Genomic DNA, 25210 nt, shown 5'->3' on the forward strand with positions numbered 1-25210 from the left:
ATTACCGAGGCAGCTCTGCTCCTTTGTGGGTTGAAACTTTGGATATGAAAGCTTTCATGCTCTCTGAGACTTGGGTTAAGTCATAGTTCTCCTCCCGCCCCTTGGAAGTGGGCTCTGGCTCTTTTTTGCCAGCAGCTTCCTGCAGCAGCTGGTCCAGCTGATCTGGTGAGAGATCTAACCACCGTTCATCTGAAAAAGAAGTGTGACACTGCCATACTATACTCACATGAAACAGGTATGAAACAGGTATACTCTCAGTAAAGTACCCTCTGAGACTTAGTGGGATGTTTTAATTCTTTCTAACTCCGTGCTCTATCCTGGCCCATCACTTACCATCTTCTGGGGGAAGATAAGCTTCTTCTTTCTTAAGCTCTTCTATATCAAGTTGTACTGTCTGCAATAACGTTAAGATTTCTTCACCTGGGCTCATAGCATGAGAGCTATAAAAAATCAAAGATATGGGTATTTAATGAGAACTTAGAATAATAACCACAAAAACAGAGTATTTTAAAGTTGGAAAGGATTATCTAGTCTAATTTGTTTTTAAACATTTGTTCAGGATACTGAATCCTTCCTCTCAAAATTTCACCAGGAACTCAAAATATAAAAAAGAGCTCAAAGAAAAACTGCTTTGAGGAGTTCCTGGTGGTCCAGTGGTTAGGGCTTGGTGCTTTCACTGCCATGACCCCTGGTTCAATTCCTGATTAGAGAAAGAGGATCCTGCAAGCCTCACAGCACAGCCAAACCAACAAAAAGTTCAAAAAGTAAAGAAGAGAGAAACTGCTTTGCAAAAAAAGAAACCATCAACAAATGAAAAGACAACCTAAAGAACGGGAGAAAATATTCACTAACCATATATATGAAAAAAACCCCAAGTTCTGATTCAAAAATGGGCAGAGAGAATGAATAGACATTTTTCCAAAGAAGATACAGAAATGCCAAGAAAAGGTACTCAACAGCAACTAATCATCAAGGAAATGCAAATAAAAATCACAGTGAGATATCACCTCACACCTGTCGGAATGTCTATCATTAAAAAGAAAAGCATTGGCAAGAATGCGGAGAAAAGGGAACCCTCATGCACTGTTGGTGGGAATGCAAGTTGGTACAACCACTATGGAATACAGTATGGAGGTTTCTCAAAAATTAAAAATAGAGCTACCATATGACTTAGCAATCCCACTTCTGGGTATTTATCCAAAGGAAATGAAAACAAAATCTCAAAGAGATGTCTGCATCCCCATGTTCACTGTAGTGTTATTCACAGTAGCTAAGACTGGAAACAATCTAAGTGTCTACAAATAGATAACTGGATAAAGGTGTGGTGTAGATGGATGAACGGACAGACAGATAAATTCACAGAGACAGAGATCTACATGGGGTCCCAGGTGGCACTAGTGGTAAAGAGCTTGTCTGCCAATGCAGCAGATGTAAGAGATGCAGGTTCAATACCTGGGTCAGGAAGATCCCCTGGAGGAAGGCACAGCAACCCACTCCAGTATTCTTGCCTGGAGAATCCCATGGACAGAGGAGCCTGGCAGGCTACAGCCCCTGGGATCACATAGAGCTTGACACGACTGAAGCAATTTAGCAAACACACACAGAGATATACATATACACACTGGAGATATATATAAATAAATACTGGATACACACTGGAATATATATATATATACACACACACTGGAATATAATGGAATATTATTTAGCCATGAGAGAGAAAGAAACCTTGTCATTTGCAACAACATGGATGCACCTTGGAGGTTTTATGCTGCATGGAATAAGCTAGACAGAGAAAGTTAAATACTGCATGGTATCACTTATATGTGGAATCTAAAAAAAAAACGTCAACCTCATGGAAACGGAGAATAAAAGTGGTTGCCAGTGACTAAGGGGTGACGGAAATAAGCACAAAAATCTTGGAAAAAGGATTCAAACTTTCAGCTGTAAGTAAATATAGTCATAGGATCTAATGTGAAACATGGTTACTATAGTTGATAACACTATTGTGTAAATGAAGTCTGCTAAGAGAGTAAATATTAAATGTTCTCACATACACACAAAATATAAACATGTGAGGTGAAGAATCTGTTAATTAACTAGGTGGTGGGACTCTTTTTCATAATGTACAGGTATATCAAATCACCACAGTGACACTTTAAGTGTCTTACAGTTTTGTCAATTATACCTCAGTCAAACTAAAAAGAACCCTGAAAGATTGCTTTGATTGAAATGGAAGCTGGAGGCTTGGAGACCTGCTCCTCTTGCCTTCCCCTTTGCTCTGCAGCAGGCTCCATGGACACCATCATGAAGCTGCTGATTTAGCGTAGCTCTTTCAATTTGCATATATCATACTATGAGGAAATGAAAACCCAAAGAAAGTACGCACAAAAATTAATCTATCACGTATTAAACGCTAGGCTAGCACTTCAAATACATTTTCTTATTTAGCCCTCTAATTACTATTACAAGGAGGTAATAATCCTGTTTTACAAAGGAGAAACTCAGAGCCCAGTGAATCTCTATAACTTTTACAAGGTCATTGAGTTGGACAGAGCAAAGGCTTGAAATCAAGTCTTCTGATACTATTTTGTGCTCCTCTTACTATAAACTGATAGGGAAATACACACAGAGTGAGCTATTTTATGATGGTGATGTGATTTGTTATATAAGTTTATGGAACTCTGTCTGAACTATTTATAAGGGAACAAACCAAGTTATATAGTGGACTTGCATTAATTTAATAAACATTTGCATACCTTGCTGAATCATGTGGGTAACAGGGACTTATCCCTACTCTGTAATATGCAAATATTACTAAGACAGAGAGAAGAAATATACACAAATAATTACGGTAAGTTAAAAACATATAAAGTCACACAGAAATACCAAATGGTTCAAAGAATCATAGGAGAAGGTAATTACATTCACTGGGTGGAGACAGAGAAGTTAAAAAAAAAAAAAAAAGAGCTCATGGAAGAAGCTGAGTTAGCCCTTAAAGAACCAAGAGGATTTTGATGGGTAAGACAGGATAGAGAAATGTAAGGGGAAAAAATGAGCATTTGTACAGAGGTGGGGAAGTGAGGAACATGTTCAGAGAGAGCAAACGGGTTCAGTTTGGCTTAAGGGTGAGATCTGAGGCTGAACAGATGGACTGAAGAGTACAACGAGGCTGAAAAGGCTAAGTTTAGACTCAGTGAAGTAAGGAGTGAGTGATCACTGATGGCTTGTTACTTTTAATTTTTGCTTTATGAGATTAAAATAATATAGACAAGTCAAAAAGATAATATATCCTTACCACCCAGAATTAAAATACTGCTATATTTATCTCTAAATATATTATTACATTAATAAATTTAACATAAAAACCAAACTAGTAATATATGTGGTGGTGGTGTCCCGTCGTGTCCGACTCTTTGTGACCCCATGGACTGCAGCTTGCCAGGCTCCTCCGTTCATAGAATTTTCTGGGCAAGAATACTGGAATGGGTTGCCACTTCCTCTTCCTCCAGGGGATCTTCCCAACCCAGGGATCTAATCTGTATCTCCTGCAGGTGAATTCTTTAAGTACGTACTTTAAAAAATATATGATAGATAAAGTTAGTATTCCCTTTGATGATCAACTACTAGTTCCAATCTGTTTCTCTGCTGCCCAGAAGTGACAGCTCTCACAAGAACCTTTCTGGGCCACTGAGTGAGTAAGAGAACACTGTTTTCTTTACCAGACATATTATTCCCTTGATACCATTCCCTCAGTTATCACCTGTCTGCCTCAATCCCTGACATTCTTAGATCTCTTTTGAAAGAAAACCTCCTTGGAAAGGTCTCCTGGGTCAACCTTTCTAGAAGAGCAGCCCTTACATCTCTCTCCCCAAACACTGCCTTTTCTTCAAAGTACTAATTACTATCTATCATCATATAATGGTTTATCATCTTTCTCCAACACTAGTATGCAGCTCCACAGGGCAGGGAGAATTGGGGTTCACTTGTTGTATTCCCAGTGCGTAGAAGAGGGCCTGGCATATAGGAGATAATAAATACTTACTGAGTGAATGAGGATATATGTATCTATAATATGTAATATCTTGTGTATTTTTATAATTTATATCCATAGCACCTACATTTTACTTGTATTTTTCATTCAACATTGTATTTTTTTAATCTATTCATTTAGACCAGTGATTCTCAACTGGGACAATTTGGCAACATTTGGTAATATTTTTGGTTGTCACAATTGGTGGGGAGTCAGTCCTAGGGGAATTTACTGAGTAGAGGCCAGAGACATTGCTTCATCTTACAATGCACAGGATAGTTCCCCACAACAAAGAACCATCTGGTCCAAAGTGTCAATAGTGTCAAGGTTGAGAAATTCTTACTTAGATTTATGGATATTTATATAATCTCTGGCTAACTAATGGACAGTAAGCCATCATATAAATACATTGAAATTCATTTATCTATTATTGGTGGACACTTCCATTGTTTGTAATTTTTCACTATTACAATCTCTAATAATTTTTAGGAGAGGGAGGTAACATGAGTACATATGTATTTCAAGCAGATTCTCCTGGCTCTAATGGTTGAATTGGAAGAGAAGAGTCGCTAGAGGCTGAGAAATAAGTTTAGGTATAGCTATAGTTCAATATGGTTCACTTATGGCAGAAAGTGAAGAAGAACTAAAGAGTTTCTTGATGAAAGTGAAAGAGGAGAGTGAAAATGTTGGCTTAAAGCTCAACATTCAGAAAACTAAGATCATGGCAACTGGTCCCATCACTTCACGGGAAATAGATGGGGAAATAGTGGAAACAGTGAGAGACTTTATTTTTGGGGGCTCCAAAATGACTGCAGATGGTGACTGCAGCCATGAAATTAAAAGATGCTTACTCCTTGGAAGGAAAGTTATGACCAACCTAGACAGTGTATTAAAAAGCAGAAACATTACTTTGCTGACAAAGGTCTGTCTAGTCAAGGCTATGGTTTTCCAGTAGTCATGTATGGATGTGAGAGTTGGACTGTGAAGAAAGCTGAGCACCAAAGAATTGATGCTTTTGAACTACGGTGTTGGAGAAGACTCTTGAGAGTTCCTTGGACTGCGAGGAGATCCAACCAGTCCATCCTAAAGGAGATCAGTCCTGGGTGTTCATTGGAAGGACTGATGCTGAAGCTGAAACTCCAATACTTTGGCCACCTCATGCAAAGAGCTGACTCACTGGAAAAGACTCTGATGCTGGGAAAGATTGAGGGCAGGAGGAGAAGGGGACAACAGAGGATGAGATGGTTGGATGGCATCACTGACTCAATGGACCTGAGTTTGGGTGGGCTCCGGGAGTTGGTGATGGACAGGGAGGCCTGGCGTGCTGCAGCTCATGGGGTCACAAAGAGTCGGACACGATTGAGCGACTGAACTGAACTGAGAGTTCAATAACTAAGTAATTAGAGTATCTAGCCAGGCAGTAAGGTAAAAGAATGTAAGATACAAGATAACAGTGAACAGTATCTAAGGACTGGATCCAAGGAGAGCCAGGAGGTCTGGGTGATAAGAAGGATGGTGGTACAATTAAAAGCCAGCAGGACACAGTCGAAGATATTAATTCAGCTAATAAAAGCAAAGCAAACAAACAGAAGCTTTAGGAGCCAAGAGCAGGTCTGGAGGGGAATGTGAGCTTGGTTTCAAACTGCAAAGAAGTCATTCTGGTTGGTGAACGGGAGTTTCTCCTACAACACTCATGAAAATGTTGGATATTGAAGCTATTTGCAATAAGTAAATTAGAGTCCATTTGCTAAAACGCTGTGCAGCTATTTAAAAACACACTTTATCAAAACATTTTAAGGTCATGGGAAAATGTAAGATCACAATGAGTAAAAATTATGAACAAGATACATAATTTCTTGATAATGTAAAATTTTTTAAAAAAATCAATTGGTTATGGGGAATAATAATCCTGGGAGGCAGTAAATTGGAAGAATAATAATAGTGGCTAACTCATGATATAAATTGGAATAATAGTAGCTTACTCATGATATAAATTTTTCCCTCTTACGTTTTTCTCTATTTGCTATATGAATGAATGTTATTTGTATAATAATAAAAGACATTGTTTTTTAAAAAGAACTACCAAACCCTCAATCTATCTTATTTCATGGGAGAATAAGATAGCCCTAAATCTCCTACATGAGTCTCTCTAATTTCTTAACTTCTTTTCAACCTAAGATTATAAAGTAATGCTATTCAACAGGGAAGTGGTCTCCTAGAGGTGACAAGATTCATCTGGGGGAGATTCCCCTAATTATGAGAGCCACCTCCTTTACTTTCTTTCCCAAGTTTCCTTAAAACATACCCTAAGAAGGCGTCCTCTTTTCCACAAATTACTGCCATAAAATTGATGAGAATGGGACAAAGGCACCTCTAGACACTTACAAAAGAGTGGGAAAAAAAGTGTCAGCCGTTCAGTTGTGTCGGACTCTGCAACCACATGGACTGCAGCCCATCAGGGCTCCTCTGTCCACAGAATTCTCCAGGCAAGAATACAAAAGAATAAAGACTGCTGTAAAGTCATTACTATCTCACAGATACTGAGGTTAGAGTTCTCTCGCCATCAATTTTGCTTCATACAATCTTTAAGTATTACACATATATGTGATATTTGAGATGTTGACAAAACAAATAAGGTTCAAAACCAGTTCGGTTTGAGAAAAAAAGCCCAACAACAAAACAAAACACACATCCACACACAACTGGGGACCTTCTGAGTCACAACATTTACAAAGTTATTTCTTTCATGTTATTTAATAGCTTTAAGTATCTCAAATTCAGTTTTGCAAACAGAAACTGAATTTTTTCCAGTGCTCAAATTCTGACCTTTGATTCCTCAGCCCAATAAACCCTTCTGCAGAAGCTCCATTATCCTTGGGCCATACTGACTAGAAGCGCTCTCAGGGGACAAGTCAGACAAGAGGGACTTTCTTTTTTCAAGCACCTATTCCTTCTGATTTTTGCCTGCTTTTTTCTCCAGTGTCTTCAAATAACTGTTTTTTCTCTTTTTTTAAAATATTCTGTCCAGGGTTATCACGTAATTAGCAGGGAGTTAGTCTGAGATGAGACTTCAGTATTACCAGAACTGAAACTCAACTTTATCGAATTTTAAAGGGCAGCCATTTTCTTCCATGTGGCTTCCCTCATAGCTCAGTCGGTAAAAGAATCTGCCTGCAATGCAGGAGATGTGGGTTCGAATCCTTGGTCGGCAAGATCCCCTGGAGAAGGAAATAGCAACCCGCTCCAGTATTCCTGCCTGGAAAATCCCATGAACATAGGAGTCTGGCAGGCTATAGTCCATGGGTCACAAGAGTTGGACACGACTTAGCGACTAAACTACCACCATTTTCTTTCAACCTTGTGCTCAGTTCTTTCTTCCCCCAGAAAATATATGGCAGGTTAGAATGAGATATCATTTGGAAGCTGAATGTCTGCTTCATCCTGTGATTCAGATCCACCTTAAAAAACTCAACACAGCCCAGAACTCCCACAGGAATTAAGCATGTGGCTCAATAACAGAATCCGCGAGTTCAAATCCCTAGGCCTGTCACTTTGAGCTGTGTAACCTTTGGCAAATTACATAACCTCTTTAAGATTCAGTTTCTCAGCTGTGGATAGAGAAAATAACAATTATATCTATTTCACAGGGCTTTAAGAGGGGGTTAAATGAGTTAGTGGCCTAAGCTTTGTAAGTACTCAACATATACTAGCCATTATATGATGATGATGAAGGTGGTGGTGGTGGTGGTGGCTACAAGTGCCAGCAAACTCCCATAACAACACCTCCTCTCTTGACACCAGCTCCTTCAGTAGTCATGAGTTCTGCCGTAAACAGTTTAAATATGGCAGCTCCAACATGTGCAGCCATCTCAGGAGTAAGTAACTCCTTAACTTCTGGCAAGTTATCACTCTGCTGCCCTGTTTGGGTAGAGATAAACTCACCTTTCTGGCCGATTTACAGAGAGCTGGAAGTAGTTCTTGGCCATTTCTAGCCTTTCCTGGTACTGAACAGAACCTTCCATCAGTCCCTAAAAAAATAATAATGCCCATCAGAACCTGGTATAGATGATATCATTAAAATAACCTGCTCACCAGCAACTTCCAGGGAGGCAGTATACAATACTCTAATATATTGTACGAAAATCATGAGGCCTGACTCCTCGTCCTTGTTTTGTCATGGATGTACAGTTTCTCCAGAAAACGGACTAGGCTAAATGTGATGGGACCTCATCCTTTTCACCATTTAAGGGCCTCTTTCCAATTTGGGAGGTTTTCTATCATTTTCTATTATTTATTAATAACTTGTTATAAAGAAACAATTGATTAACCAGCAACTAATTTATAAAACAAAGTACAAATAGAGCTCAAAAAATAGCATAACCCTAACCTTAACTATCATTTCTACCTTTCACAGGCATGTTTATGATGGCATTTATGCTTAATACTTTACATTCTTTAAAAATATACTATAATATAAGCAGTTTTCCATACCACTACACAATCTTTAAAATTATCATATTCTTAAGGCCTTTTCTACTTCTTGGATGTTTCCTTAAAGTGTAGATTATTTAACATAAAGCTTCCCTGTTTGCAAGGCAGGAACAGAGGCACAGACATAGAGGATGACTTGTGAACATGGAGGGGAAGGAGAGGGTAGGAGAAACTGAGACAGCAGCACTGATATATATACACTACTACGTTTGAAACAGACAGCTACTAGGAAGCTGTTGTTCAGCACCGGGAGCTCAGCTCTGTGCTCTGCGATAACCTGCAGGGGGTGGGGTTGTGCGGAGGAGGGAGGTTTAGGAGGAGGGGACATACATATACTTATAGCTGATTCACGCGTTGTACAGCAGAAACACAAAACACAACATTGTAACGCAATTATCTTCCAATTAAAAATAATAATAAAATAAAGTGAAGGTTCCAAGTTTGAACTTCTGTATAATTCTTGGAATACAGTATCAAATTCCTTTCCAGTTAAGGTTGCCACTATTACAATGTTATCGGCAATGGATAGGTGTAACTATTTTCACTATATTCTCAATAGCACTGAATATCTTTCATATGCTTTTTACATATGTGAAAATGGTCTTTATTATTGTGTTAATATACATATCTTTACTATGTGTGAATGATTATTTTAAGAGAAATTTACTAGTTTCCTTTTCGTAAATTTTTTTATTGGAGCATAGTTGCTTTATACTGTTGTGTACTGTAAAGCAAAGTGAAATCAGCCATACCTCTATCTACATACATCTCCTTTTTCTTGGATTTCCTTCCCATTTAGGTCATATAATTTTTTAATCTATGTCTTTGCTAATTTTTCTATTTGGTGTCTTCATGTTTGCTTCATAGATTTGCACAAGTTATTCATCTGATATAAATAATAACTTTTATCACTTTGTATAGATGTTATTTGGAGAAGGTAATGGCACCCCACTCCAGTACTCTTGCCTGGAAAATCCCATGGACAGAGGAGCCTGGTAGGCTGCAGTCCATGGGGTCGCTAAGAGTCAGACACGACGGAGCGTCTTCACTTTCACTTTTCACTTTCATGCACTGGAGAAGGAAATGGCAACCCCCTCCAGTGTTCTTGCCTGGAGAATCCCAGGGATGGGGGAGCCTCGTGGGCTGCCATCTATGGGGTCGCAGAATCGGAAACAACTGAAGCGACTGAGCAGCAGCAGCAGCATAGATGTTATTAATTTTTCTAAAATATTAGAAACAGTTTATAGACACTCCCTTATTACCACCAAACTAGAATGGTCCCTTTTAACTCTAGTTCTTACAATTATGTCACACATTAAATATGGACCTAACACTTTAGATCACTGGCTTGATTTTGCCTAGACTGTACAGTTTAAAGAGTGCATAGTAAGTCCTACCTTAAAGTAATCATTCTTTTTCAGACTTTCAAGGAAGCCAGCCCAGAGTGGTGACGTAGTCACAAGGGATTTTTTGGAGTCAGAAAAATGTGGGCTACATTTGGAGCATAAGATCTCAAATCCATGAGCCTACATGGAAAAGACAGAATTTTTATTATTTGGTTACTTTCTTTCCATTTAACCACATTCAAGAACTAGGTGACTGGACATATGGGTATGTGAACATTAATAATACTCTAAATTTTATGAAAAAAATATGACTTTAATTCCAAGTTTCTTAATCTCTACAGATTACTAAAAATTATAAAGGGGAAGCAAATAACAGAAAACAAAAAATTCTTATTTTCCTGAAAGAGATTTCTCTTCTTACTGATTAAAAAACTAGAAATTTAAACTTGTTTCCTGCTTGCTTAAAAAAGGTTGCAAAAGGTTTCTTGTCTAACACAATTATAAATGAATTAAGCATGGTCTTAGAAATAGTAAAGGGAGGGAATCACTTCATTTTAAGAGTCCTTTGATTAAAAAATATAATAAATGCACAAGGCAAAATAATTCTAATAGGGAGCTTCCCTGATTACTCTGGAGAAAACTACTGCCATCAATTCCTTGCATATCCTTTCAGAAGTAATCTTTGCCCTCAAGCAGATTTGTGTGCGTGTGCGTACATATATCCTCCTACTTCATCCCCTTCATCACTAAATGGCAACATACACACTGCTCTGAACCTTGCTTTTCTCTTAGTGATATGCCCTGGAGATGATTTCATACAAACACATACATTTATCCATCCCACTTCACGGATAGACCATAATTTATCCATCTATTTTTCTACTAGTAGACATTTAAGTATTTTCCAGTCTTCTGCTAAGATAAACAATGCTTTCACGAGTATCTTCATACATCTTTGTGTACGAGTAAAATATATGGAGGATAAATTTCAGGAAGTGAAAATACTGAGCAGCAGGGTTTGTGCATTTTAAATATTATGGAAAGTGATAAACTGTTCTAGGAGACTGAATCAACTCATATTTCTATCAATAATGTTTGAGGGTACCTCTTTATGTATTTTTACAAACCTCGTATTTGTTATCAAGCTTCGGGATACTTGTCAATCAAATGGTGAAAAACATTACTTTGTAGTTTTAAATTGCAATCCTCTTATTATGAGCAAGTGTCAACATTTTTCATAAAATCATTTGTATTTCCTTTTCTCTGGACTATCTGTTAATGGTTTCTGATCATTTTTGATTGATTACTACTATTTTTTTCACCTTGAATTGTAGCAATGCTATATACTAGATAAAGCAACTTTTGTCATTTACTAGTTTTATTTTTACTCTTTTGTCATTTAAACTGCAAAGATATTTTATACTTTCTCCAGGTTAACTATATTTTGACTATATTTATGGGTTTTTTTCCATATAGAAATGTTTAATTTTTATATAATCAAATTTATCAATCTTTTATTGTTTCCAGTTTCAAGTCATGCTTAGGAAGGACTTTCTTACTCATATTTTCATAAATTTCCCTACACTTTCTTCCAAATTTTATGGTTTTGTTTTTTTTCACTTAAATATTTGGTCCAACTGGAATTTATTTTGTCATGGATGTAGTAACTTTTTCAGCTGGACACACAGTTCTATCATCCCTTACAGAATAATCCATTTTGCCTTATTTCATATACCACATCTTACTATATTCTTAATACATTAACAGAGTTTATTTCTAGATTTCTAGGTTGTGTCATTACTCTGTGAAGAGCCCTTTGACATTAAGGAAGAAAATTAAATTTTCTGGTTCAACATTACCAACTTCATGCCCAATTCATGGGCTCGGTACTGGGGATGACATGGAGGAGGCAGCTTGTATCCACTCCGCCGGTCTGGCACAAACCTTTGTTGCACCAACTGTGCATACAGACATTTAGTGAAAGTGACCTGGACATTAGGACAAAATATGTGAGTGTCTTCCTGAAATTAAAATGCCTGACTATCATTTCACAGTTAACAACAATAACTTCATTTATGAGCTTCACATTCAGATAAATGCAAAGACGACTCAACCTACTTACTGTCTACACTTTTTAGTAACAGCTTTACAGAGATATAATTCACACACCATAAAATTTACCTTCACTGTCTATATTCAGTTGTCACTAAGGGATGGGAATACCAGAGCACCTGACCTGCCTCTTGAGAAACCTATATGCAGGTCAGGAAGCAACAGTTAGAACTGGACATGGAACAACAGACTGGTTCCAAATAGGAAAAGGAGTACATCAAGGCTGTATATTGTCACTCTGCTTATTTAACTTCTATGCAGAGTACATCATGAGAAACGCTGGGCTGGAAGAAGCACAAGCTGGAATCAAGATTGCCGGGAGAAATATCAATAACCTCAGATATGCAGATGACACCATCTTTATGGCAGAGAGTGAAGAGGAACTAAAAAGCCTCTTGATGAAAGTGAAAGAGGAGAGTGAAAAAGCTGGCTCAAAGCTCAACATTCAGAAAACGAAGATCATGGCATCTGGTCCCATCACTTCATGGGAAATAGATGGGGAAACAGTGGAAACAGTGGCTGACTTTATTTTCTTGGGCTCCAAAATCACTGCAGATGGTGACTGCAGCCATGAAATTAAAAGACGCTTTCTCCTAGGAAGAAAAGTTATGACCAACGTAGGTAGCATATTAAAAAGCAGAGACATTATTTTGCCAACAAAAGTCCATCTAGTCAAGGCTATGGTTTCTCCAGTGGTCACGTATGGATGTGAGTGTTGGACTTTGAAGAAGGCTGAGTGCCGAAGAATTGATGCTTTTGAACTGTGGTGTTGGAGAAGACTCTTGAGAGTCCCTTGGACTGCAAGGAGATCCAACCAGTCCATTCTGAAGGAGATCAGCCCTGGGATTTCTTTGGAAGGAATGATGCTAGAGCTGAAACTCCAGTACTTTGGCCACCTCATGCGAAGAGTTGACTCATTGGAAAAGACCCTGATGCTGGGAGGGGTTGGGGCAGGAGGAGAAGGGGACGACAGAGGATGAGATGGCTGGATGGCATCACTGACTCGATGGACGTGAGTCTGAGTGAATTCTGGGAGTTGGTGATGGACAGGGAGGCCTGGCATGCTGCGATTCATGGGGTCACAAAGAGTCGGACATGACTGAGTGACTGAACTGAACTGAACTGCAGGTAATTCAAATCATTAGTTACATTACATGGCAATTTTGGCAGGTAGATGATAAAGAATAATTCTTAATTCTCTGGAGGAAATGAAATATTTTATTGCTAAGAAAGATATAACTGCTCAAATAGGGAAAATTTGGTCAAAAATAGCTAGGAAATACTGAGATATAAAATAGGAAGTCAGGTCTCTTATAGTCTTCCTCTTCTGGATAGGAGAAAAGAAAAAAATCAAGGATATAAAACCAGTCAATCCTAAATGAAATCAACCCTGAATATTCATTGGAAGGACTGGTGCTTAAGTTGAAGTTCCAATACTTTGGACTCCTGATGTGAAGAGCTGACTCACTGGAAAAGACCTGGATGATGGGAAAAACTATGGACAGAAGGAGAAGGCAGCAACAGTGGATGAGATGGTTGGATGGCATCACCAACTCAATGGACATGAGTTTGAGCAAACTCAGAGAGATAGTGAAGGACAGGGAAGCCTGGTGTGCTGCAGTCCATGAGACTGCAAAGTTGGACATGACTTAGTGACTGAACAATAACAACAAAAAGTCTCTATTAACTTGCTATGAGGAAACAGAATATTCCCAATTTTTTCCTGGTGAACAATTAAAATAATGTTCAACATTCCTTTCAGTGAGAGAAACTAAACGACCGAGAGAGCTATCTTACCGATGTCATTATTCGTGTTTCAGGCAAGAATGTCTTGAAAATACGACAGGCCCGCAGGTCAATGGGGTCCCGGAGGTAAAACGCCTGGACTCCTGCAGCCACCAATCTAGGGCGCTGTTTCAGCACTGCTGCAATGCCAGCTGGGAGGAAGCAGTGTGCTTGATGAAGGGAGGCTTTAATTTTTTCTGGGTACCTGTGACAGGTAACATAATCACTTTTATTTTATGATACAACAGAGTTTATTTTCTTGGGCTCCAAAATCACTGTAGATGGTGACTACAGCCATGAAATTACAAGACGTTTACTCCTTGGAAGAAAAGCTATGATCAACCTAGACAGCATATTAAAAAGCAGAGACATTACTTTGCCAACAAAGGTCCATCTAGTCAAAGCTATGGGTTTTTTAGTAGTCATGTATGGATGTGAGAGTTGGACCATAAAGAAAGCTGAGCACTGAAGAATCAATGCTTTTGAAGTGTGGTGTTGCTGAAGACTCTTGAGAGTCCCATAGGCTGCAAGATCAAACCAGTCCATCCTAAAGGAAATCAGTCCTGAATATTCATGGAAAGGACTGATGCTGAAGCTGTACCTCCAGTATACTTTGGCCACATGACGTGAAGAATTGATTCATTAGAAAAGACACTGATGCTGGGAAAGACTGAAGGCAGGAGAAGGGGACAACAGAGGATGAGATCGTTGGATGGCATCACTGACTCAATGGACAGGAGTTTGAGCAAGCTCCGGTAGTTGGTGATGGACAGGGAAGAATGGTGTGCTGCAGTCCACAGGGTTGCAAAGAATCAGACACAACTGAGCAACTGAACTGAACTGAACTGATGTAAATATCTAGGATTCTTATACCATTTACTTGCATTTTATCTTGTCTTGGTTCATCAGGAGTGAGATGAGTGAGATGAAAAGAGTAACAACTTTCTTGTCACCCTTGGGAATTCCCTGGTGGTCCACTGGTCAGGATTTGGCGCTTTCACTGCCAGCAACAACCCAGGTTCATTCCCTAACTGGGGAATTAAGATTTCCATGCTGAGTGGCAAAAAAAATAATTGTTTAAAAAAGATACTCTATATACTAAAGACTACAGGTAGGAAAAGAGAGAAAGAAAAAGTGAAAGAAATGGAAAATAAAGAAAAGGGATTAAGGTGGTTCAATAAAAACAAAACGAAAATGTTATTACTATACTTTGAAAAGAAAATCAGAATTTATTCTCCTAAAAAATGGTACAAAGTGTACTGAGGCAAAGCTAAAAGAGATTATTATTTAATACTGTTATGGTCTGAATAGTACTAAATATTTAATAGGTACTCAAATTTGAATGGCTGAACTAATATGTTATTAGACTAAGGTGTTCTCTTCTGAATAGAACCTAATGTGCTCCAACTAAGTCAGAGAATCCCATATATACACCCAGAATCAGAGAAAAATCCTGAACAGATTGTGCTCACTCAGATTTTCATCTCTAAAGGTCTGAAAATTTTTATCTATGGATCTACATAATACTTGGCCACACTAAGATAAATAAATGCAAAAACATTGGGCCTATAACCTTCCAATGGCAACTAAAAGATACATCTGTTTCTCCATTTTAAAACACATGAAGTTTAATTTGTTGGTCAATTTCACAAAGGATGAAGACAGAATGAAAATCAGCACTAATCTAGGTGAAAGAAATGCTTAGATTCAACAAAAGACTTGAGCAACACAAGTCAAAAGGCTCCTTGACTAGCAGTGAAAGTGTCAGTTTTCTTACCCTCTGATGCGTCTATTCACAGCAGCTCGTACAGATTCTGAAGCCAGAATTTTTTCTGGGTGTGTTGAGATTATACTCAGTGCTTGTGAGATTGTTGGGGGTGTGGTAGGTAACCAGGATACTGTTCCAGATTTCTTTGGTGCAGGAATAATGCACAACTCCCCTTGGTGGAAAAATACCTGCAAAGTGATATAGTTTCCATACTTGGCATTGACAAAATCCAGGGACATATGAAAATGATGCAACATGGTTTCACCTCTGTAAATTTTCTAAACTTGGATATACTTACCCTGTTGGCACTATTATCAGGATCCAGCCATTTAGGGAGAAAATCAGCAGCTTCTATTAACAAGAATTCACCATCATTGTCTTCGATCCTAACGCAAAAGAAATTTCAACTTTGAATTAAAAGAAGTACATATTTGCTAATAATCAAAACAGATTTGTTCTAATACATTTTTGCCCTAATCTTAGTAAATAAATATATGAGTATATACCATACATTTCTATAAATATGTAGATTTCTATAATTAAGCAAAATGTTTTAAGATACCATTAAGTACTGAAGGGAGACTCTAAAATTATAAGGAGGAATTCGAGAGTGATAAGGAGAAAAAAATAAGTACATAAATAAATAGCAGTAGAAAAAAATGTGAAAAATAAACCAAGTACATAGGTCTTCAAATGAAAAAAAGAAAAAAATCACATACAGCCAAGATTAGAAAAACCTTTATGGAGTAAGTACCTTTAGGCCCTGAAAGATACTTCTGTTTTGCCTCATCTGTATCACTTTTTAAAAATTTAAGTTCTGCATATGTAATACAGTCACATGATTAAAACTTTTAAAAAATCCATAAATAGTTATACAATGAAAAAGTCTCCTTGCTATGTTTGTATCTAATGTGCCTAACCCCTCCACCATTGTTACTTCTTGTTTATCCTTCTAGAGTCTGCTGATGTGTAGTCAATAGGAATATGAATCTTTTTCTTCTCCTGTTGCACGAATGGTAACATACTATATTTATTGTCCCAGATTATTTTCACTTTTAATGGGTGGAGATACAATTTATCCAGAAAAAGGAGAGATGCTTTGGGGAGTGGGAATAGCATAAGCAAAACTATGGAGGTGGCATTTAAGGTAGAAATTTGAAGACTGACAACAAATTTAAAAAAAAAAGGACTAGACAAGCACAATTATATCATTTTGTGAAGAGCTTTAAATGTTGGCAGAATCCAGTGAGAATAAGTTTAATTTTATAAACAAAACAAGTGAAATGTTTTAGAGTAGGGAAGTAAAATGGTTTGAGTCCTACTTTAGGAATATTAATCTGGCGGAGACATAGAGGAAAAACGTCTTTCTTTTTCTAATTAAAAAACAACAACTGACAAGACAGTAGATGCTTATTAAAAGAGCTTTAGAGGCCTAGTGGGTAAGTATGACCCATCACTGCATATATAAATATCAGAATCAGCATATGAAAGGCACTGCCCCCTCATTACCCTAGTAAAGATATAAACTACCATATTTGTGCCTGTTTATTGAAAATTCTACCATTTATTTAAAAAGTATGGCTACCTATTTGTAGGTGTGGTAATAGTAGTGTTGCATTATCTCTTAAGTTTACATCCTAAAGTATTTAAAAATCAAATGGTATAATATTGGAGGTTTGTTTTAAAACACTCTTGCTTCCCTGCTGGCTCAGTTGTTAAGAGTCAGTCTGCCAATCGGGAGACTTGGGTTTGATCCCTGATCCAGGAAGATTCCATATGCCACAGAGCAACTAACTTGAGAATGACAGAGAATTATCAGTTCCTATAATATTTTAAAAACTGGATTACAATGCATTATTACCTACTTTGCTTCCTATCCATACAATTGTTCACTGATGTCTCTTTAAATTTCTTCTGTCTACAGTTGCTCAAAAAAAAAATAGAGCTATAGAGGAAGAGATAGGGAAATCTGTGAAATAAATAAATATATATATATATATGAATTTCTGTTTAAGACACAGAAATTTGATAGTGATTACTTTTGGGAAATCAGAGCAGTACACGCTTTTGTATTGCTTGAATTTTATTTATCACGTGTATTTGTTCTTTCATAACAAGAATAAAAAAAAGAGAAAACCTATACTAAGCAGGTCTTGTGTGAAATTTTTTGAAAGTTAAACTCTCAGATGATACTTTAATTCTTCTTTATGAAAAGGAAGTCACCAGCAAAAAGGAAGAAAACACAGAAGTCACATTTAAAATCTGTATCTCAAATCTGTACAATTTCCACCAGCTACAGAAAAAAAATTACTAAACGGATAAAAATATAGTGACTTTCAATAATAGAATTTCTTAAGAATTACTATTTTTTGGTGAAGTTGGCTTCTTTATTTTTTTTAATTTTTATTTTTTAATTGGTGGAAAACTGTTTTACAATGTTTTGTTGGTTTGTACAGTACTACACAAATCAGTCATAATTACAAATACATGTGTGTGTGTGTGTGTGTGTGTGTGTGTGTGTGTATACACATCTCCCTCCCTCTGGAGCCTCCCTCCCTTCCCGTTACCCCATCCCTCTAGGCCATCACAGAGCAGGAGGTGGGTTCCCTATGTTATACAGCAACTTTCCACTATCTGTCTGTCTTACATATAATAGTGCATGCATGTCAACACTACTGTCTCAATTCATCCCATCCTCATCGTCCCCCTCTTTAGCCACAAGTCTGTTCTCTACTAGCTTCATCAGTGCCATTTTTCTAGATTTCATATATATGCATTAATATGATACCTGTTTAAGAATTATTAATAAAACTATAATACCTTGCTACTAACTCTGGAAATTCTTTCGTAATTTGCTTCACTATATAAACAATAAACCATTCATCCTCAATGTTATCCCCAAACTTTGTTATGCCAAATATATGAGCAGGAACATTTCCTAAAAACAAGAGAAAAGCAATGATATAATCAAATAAATTTATCAGTTCAAATAAAAGTACAAGCAATCATTCAATTAAACAAACTTATTGACTGGCTATGCCCCAGGAGTATGGCCATATACTGGGAGCTGGGGTTGCAATCCTGAACAAGATATAAGAAAGCAGCTTTCTCTTGAAGAGCTTAGAGTCTGGACAACAGGAGATAGACAACCAATCACAAAACAAGATGATGAACAGACGTATACACTGAGGGCTACGTGGTCATAAAGTATGTGATATCTGAGCTACGTGCCTCTGGAGGAATGACCACAGTAGGCTTTCCAGAAAGAGAACACGTGCATGTATAAAGGCACAGAGGCATGAGAGATGATTGTGTGTTCTGGGAGTATCGGCAGAAATTTTCAAACAAGTGCATTATCCAAAAACATGCAGAACTTAATATACTCAGATAGCCAATGGGTCAAAGAAGAAGTCGTAAGGGGAATCAGAAAATATTGGGAGACTAATGAAAACCAGGGCTTCCCTGGTGGCTTAGACAGTAAAGAATCTACCCGCAATGCGGGAGACCCAGGTTCAATCTCTGAGTGGGGACGATCCTCTGGAGGAGGAAATTGCAACCCACTCCAGTATTCTTGCCCAGAGAATTCCATGGACAGAGGAGCCTGGCAGGTTACAGTCCACGGGGTTGCAAAGAGTCAGACACAAGACTGACCAACTAACACTTTCACTTTAACACTTTCAATGAAAACCAATACAACAAACCAAACATATGGGATACAGTGAAAGCAGTGCTAGGAGGAAGTTTACAGTCATAAAAGATCTCAGATCAACAACGTAGCTTTATACCTTAAGGAACTATAAAAAGAACTAAATTCCAAGATAGAGGAAGGAAATAATGAAGATTAGAGCAGAGATCAATGAAATAAAGAATCAGTTCAGTTCAGCTCAGTTCAGTCGCTTAGTCGTGTCCGACTCTTTGCGACCCCATGAATCGCAGCACGCCAGGACTCCCTGTCCATCACATCTCCCAGAGTTCACTCAGACTCACGTCCATCGAGTCAGTGATGCCATCCAGCCATCTTATCCTCTGTCGTCCCCTTCTCCTCCTGCCCTCAATCCCTCCCAGTATCAGAGTTTTTTCCAATGAGTCAACTCTTCTCATGAGGTGCCCAAAGTACTAGAGTTTCAGCTTTAGCATCATTCCTTCCAAAGAAATCCCAGGGCTGATCTCCTTCAGAATGGACTGGTTAGATCTCCTTGCAGTCCAAGGGACTCTCAAGAGTCTTCTCCAACACCACACTTCAAAAGCATCAATTCTTCGGCGCTCAGCCTTCTTCACAGTCCAACTCTCACATCCATACATGACCACAGGCAGGTTCAATGTAATGAACTAGACGGACCTTAGAGGGCAAAGTAATGTCTCTGCTTTTGAATATGCTATCTAGGTTGGTCATAACTTTTCTTCCAAGGAGTAAGTGTCTTTTAATTTCATGGCTGCAGTCACCATCTGCAGTGATTCTAGAGCCCCCAAAAATAAAGTCTGACACTGTTTCCATTGTTTCTCCATCTACTTCCCATGAAGTGATGAGACCGGATGCCATGATCTTTGTTTTCTGAATGTTGAGCTTTAAGCCAACTTTTTCACTCTCCTCTTTCACTTTCATCAAGAGGCTTTTTAGTTCCTCTTCACTTTCTGCCATAAGGGTGGTGTCATCTGCATATCTGAGGTTATTGATATTTCTCCCAGCAATCTTGATTCCAGCTTGTGTTTCTTCCAGTCCAGCGTTTCTCATGATGTACTCTGCATAGAAGTTAAATAAGCAGGGTGACAATATACAGCCTTGACGTACTCCTTTTCCTATGTGGAACCAGTCTGTTGTTCCATGTCCAGTTCTAACTGTTGCTTCCTGACCTGCATACAGATTTCTCAAGAGGCAGGTCAGGTGGTCTGTATTCCCATCTCTTTTAGAATTTTCCACAGTTTATTGTGATCCACACAATCAAAGGCTTTGGCATAGTCAATAAAGCAGAAATAGATGTTTTTCTGGAACTCCCTTGCTTTTTCCATGATCCAGCGGATGTTGGCAATTTGATTTCTAGTTCCTCTGCCTTTTCTAAAACCAGCTTGAACATCTGGAAGTTCTTGGTTCACGTATTGCTGAAGCCTGGCTTGGAGAATTTTGAGCATTACTTTACTAGCATGTGAGATGAGTGCAATTGTGCGGTAGTTTGAACATTCTTTGGCATTGCCTTTCTTTGGAATTGGAACGAAAACTGGCCTTTTCCAGTCCTGTGGCCACTGCTGAGTTTTCCAAATTTGCTGGCATACTGAGTGCAGCATTTTCACAGGAAAACAATATTTTAAAAAATCAACTAAACTGAGTTGGTTTGTTTAAAAGATCAACAAAATTGACAAAACATTAGATTAACTAAGTAAAACAGACTCAAATAGCTAAAATCAGAAATGAAAGAGGAAAGGAATATCACAACCTATGCCACAGAAATAAAAATTATAAGAAAACACAAAGAACAACTGTATACCAACAAACTGGATACCTTAGAAGAAATGCATAAATTCCTGGAAACACACAACTTATCAAGACTGGGACTCATAGACGTAGAAAATCTGTACATATCTATAAAAGTCAGGAAAGTGAATTAACAATCAGAAACTTCTCAACAAAGAAAAGCCCAGGGCTAGATGACTTCACTGGAAAACTCTACCAAACATTTAAAGAAGAATTAACATAAAAAAAAAAACACTGAAGAGGAGGAAACATTCCCAAACTTGTTTTATGAGGCCAGCATGAGCCAACAAAACACTTGCAAACTAATTCAACAACATGTTAAAAGGATTATACACCATGACCAAGTGAGATTTATTCCTAGAATGCAAGGATGATTTGACACAGGAAAACCAGCTGACGTAATATACCATATTAACAGAATGAAGGTCAAACAAGTGTACTGTGGAGTGTCTCAAGAGCTGCCATGGCAAAAAAAAGCACCACACAGGTGGGACAAACTGCCCAACCAACTCCTCTCCCTACTCCAGATCTCCCAAGTTTCTTCAACTAGAGAAGCTCCAGTCAGAGTGGCTTCATTTTTATCTACCTTACAAACTAAGGGTTTCCCTTGGGGCTCAGCTAGGAAAGAGTACTCCTGCAATGAGGGAGACCTGGGTTCAATCCCTGGGTTGGGAAGATCCTCTGGAGAAGGGAAAGGCTACCCACTGGAGAATTCTCTGGCCTGGAGAATTCCATGGACTGTATAGTCCATGGGGTCACAAAGAGTCGGACATGACTGAGTGACTTTCACTTTACATATTTAACTTCAATTTTAATTTCATCCAGAAGCAATGCAGAACTGTTGCAGGGTGTTGGACAGGAGAGTGACATGATCAGATTGGTTTTACAAGGTAACTGTCAACACTGTCAGGAACTGGAGACATTGGGACCAGAGAGGTTTGTCAGGGGGCCTCCGTAGTCTTCCGGATGAAGAGGGCTTAGACTGTAGCCAAACAGATGTGAGAAAGGGTCAGATTTCAAGGGTAATAACAGTAGGATTTAGTGCCTGTGGAACATAGTGAAGTGAGGATTTGAGGATGATTTTGAATTACTAACAAGCTTGACTACTAGATGGATAGTAACACCATTAAGCAAGACAAGAAACCACTGTGTAAAAATTATTTTCGAGAAAAAAGATAGGGAATTAGTTTTGGCCATGTTATGCTAATGGGACAGTGTTCTTGCCAATAAGTATCACATGTATCAGTGATAAGGCATTCAATAAAATTAACGTTTTACATTTGGCAACTGCTAGCCAAAAGGTTGGAGAAGGCGATGGCACCCCACTCCAGTACTCTTGCCTGGAAAATCCCATGGACGGAGGAGCCTGGTGGGCTGCAGTCCATGGGGTCGCGAAGTGTCAGACACAACTGAGCAACTTCACTTTCACTTTTCACTCCCCTGCATTGGAGAAGGAAATGGCAACCCACTCCAGTGTTCTTGCCTGGAGAATCCCAGCGATGGGAGAGCCTGGTGGGCTGCCGTCTACAGGGTCGCACAGAGTCAGACACGACTGAAGCAACTTAGCAGCAGCAGCAGCAGCAGCCAAAAGGTTAACAGAGAAGCATTAAAATGAGCCAGAATGAAGGAATCACAAGATGTCAGGCTCCTGATACGAAATAAGACCCCACAGAAGTTGTTGTTGCATGAGTAGAGCCTTGGTAAGTTATCCATGACTCATTTTAGTAAAGTTATAAGAAATGAGATGACAAAGTGCCATTATTTGGCCACAGGTCAGATCTCATGCACTGACAATACAGGGAGCAGTGAAGGAATGTCAAAATGCTTCTGGGTGGAAAATAGTGGTTACTTAGCTCAATTATTTCTCTTTATAAGCCAAGCAGAGCCACTCTTAGACCCTTAGCAAAACAACTATTTGAAACAAGGCAGCCTAGTAAACACACTATCAAGACCGAGGAATACAGAGTAACAGCTGAAAGAACTATGGTTAAAGAAGCCAGCCAGAACCTGTTTAGTGTAGGAACCTAGATATATGATGGCATAGTAAAGTTCAAAAGTAAAGCCATGGCTTGATAATGTTGAGTATGTATTAGTTCCTAAGATAATGACTGTTAGAAAGCTTTCATCAACATGAATTTTTTTTTAAATTTTTTAAGTTCAAGAGCTTAACTGAATTTCAGCAAATACCATAAATAGTTCAGGATATAAGTCTTCCTGACAACACTGAATGAACTGTGGACTATTACATATCACTGGTGTCAGAATGACATTAAAAATCACATGTATCAAAGCAAAATAACCTTACCTTTCCCAGGTTTATATCTGAGATTGAAAGGCTGATTCTGCCAGATATAGGGGACCAGCATAGGTGCAAACTGGGTCATTATCCTCTCAATGTACTTTTGAAGGATCTCTCTGCGTTCTTCTGGGTCCCCTGGTTTATCTGGTATCAGGAACAGGCGATACTCTACGGTGTCTTCCACTGTAGCAAACTTCATATTTTCCTCCATTCTTCTTTGAAAGTTACATTTAAAGTTTCAATAATATAAACCATATAGAATAATGCAGAAGTAATATCCTAGTCCCTGAACTATGCTAGGCAATTCCATTAACACTGTTTCCCCTAATTCAATGATTCACATACCATCATCATGATTTTTGCACTGACCACATACCAACTATGGTAACACTTATTTAATATTCTTTTAATGACAGTTTTATAGTTATATTAAAAGAATTTTAATATATAATAAATGGAAATCCAATACCACATTCCCAAACTAATAAATAAGCATTAAGAATAAAATAAAAAATGTTGCCCTTGCATTATCAGTAGTGTACAACACACTTTCGGAAAAACTGCAATAACATCTTTTGAAACACTATCAAAAATCCCAGGTTCGCCTAAAGTCCCAGTTGTGTTCTGGGCATTTCATTTTCTCTTTCTGTGGCTTTTCCCTTAATTGGAGAATGAGACTGTTATCTGTTATCTCTATAATCCTTCCCTAGTTAAATTTTTAATATTTAAATATTCTTAAGCACAATCTCCCTTCCTCCGCAGAATTTAAATCTTTCCCATTGTGTGGGATAGAAGAACTCAAAACTACAAAACATTCATTCCTATCATTTCACCCCCAAATAATCTGCCCATGGCTCTTGATCCTACAACTATCTGTTCTAAATTTTCCCCCTTTTCAGGTTTCAGAGGGTATAGCTCTGGGATATTAGGAGGTGGAAAATAACTCTTTTCTAAAGGTTTCGCTTACATACAAAAGTACTAGTTCACTTTTGTTGTCAGGTGAGGCTTGGTACGGAGAAGGCAATGGCAACCCACTCCAGTACTCTTGCTGGAAAATCCCATGGATGGAGGAGCCTAGTGGGCTGCCATCTATGGGGTCGCACAGAATCGGACACGACTAAAGAGGCTTAGCAGCAGCAGCAGCAGCAGCAGCAGCAGCAGCAGCAGCAGCAGAGGCTTGGTAAAAGAAAAAACTGCGCTGGATCGTCCACTTCACGGCTGCAATTCGATTTTCAGACTTGTTTTTCTAACGGATTAGTAAAATGAGGTCCAGAGGAACTTGCATCTTCTATCCAGACATTCTTTCACTACAGACTGTCCATTTGGCCTTTTAATCCAAGTGCCCGCGTGCTAAGTCGCTTCAGTCGTGTCCGATTCTTTGCGACCCTATGGATTGGGAATTCATGCGATTCTCCAGGCAAGAATACTGGAGTGGGTTGCCACTTCCTTCTCCAGGGGATCTTCCTGATCCAGGGATCGAACACGGGTCTCCCCCACTGCGGACAGATTCTTTACTATCTGAGCCACCAGGAAAGCCTTATTATGAAGAATTTCGTGACAGGGCTGAAGTGAAGTCGTTCAGTCGTGTCCGACTCTTTGCAACCCCATGAACTGTAGGCTCCTCCGTCCATGGGATTTTCCAGGCAAGAATACTGGAGTGGGTTGCCATTTTCTTCTCCAAGAGATCTTCCCAACCCAGGGACTGAACTTGGGTCTCCAGCATTGTAGGCAGACCTTTACAGTCTGAGGCACCAGGGAAGTCCTCTAGTGACAGAGCTAGAAGGGACTTTTGAGACCATGCAGGCTAACTCCACACTGTATATATGAGAAAACTGGGAGCACTGCAAGCTTGCTTGCAACCAAGCAACAGAGGCCTGGCTTGGAGTCTAGGGGCTCTTTACTCAGACTA

At 38.6% G+C, this 25210-nt stretch overlaps 1 protein-coding gene across 2 annotated transcripts in view; it reads right to left on the reverse strand.

Moving 5' to 3' along the window:
* ECD (ecdysoneless cell cycle regulator) overlaps positions 1 to 25210 on the reverse strand; it is a 30938-nt gene that overhangs the window by 5550 nt on the left and 178 nt on the right. Inside the window, exons 2-11 of one of the 2 annotated variants that reach the window (XM_042240998.1) lie at positions 23308 to 23513; positions 18356 to 18473; positions 15834 to 15921; positions 15545 to 15723; positions 13780 to 13972; positions 11730 to 11858; positions 9922 to 10050; positions 7976 to 8061; positions 334 to 440; positions 6 to 189 (exon numbers count right to left, since the gene is read on the reverse strand). In XM_042240998.1, coding sequence (XP_042096932.1) covers positions 6 to 189; positions 334 to 440; positions 7976 to 8061; positions 9922 to 10050; positions 11730 to 11858; positions 13780 to 13972; positions 15545 to 15723; positions 15834 to 15921; positions 18356 to 18473; positions 23308 to 23512 — 1418 coding nt within the window. In that variant the 5' untranslated portion in view covers position 23513. Of the gene's footprint in view, positions 1 to 5; positions 190 to 333; positions 441 to 7975; positions 8062 to 9921; positions 10051 to 11729; positions 11859 to 13779; positions 13973 to 15544; positions 15724 to 15833; positions 15922 to 18355; positions 18474 to 23307; positions 23517 to 25210 lie in introns of both variants that reach the window. The other variant, XM_042240997.1, reaches the window with a different exon arrangement.

This window comes from Ovis aries, chromosome 25, assembly GCF_016772045.2.
Source record: "Ovis aries strain OAR_USU_Benz2616 breed Rambouillet chromosome 25, ARS-UI_Ramb_v3.0, whole genome shotgun sequence".
NCBI lineage: Eukaryota > Metazoa > Chordata > Mammalia > Artiodactyla > Bovidae > Ovis > Ovis aries.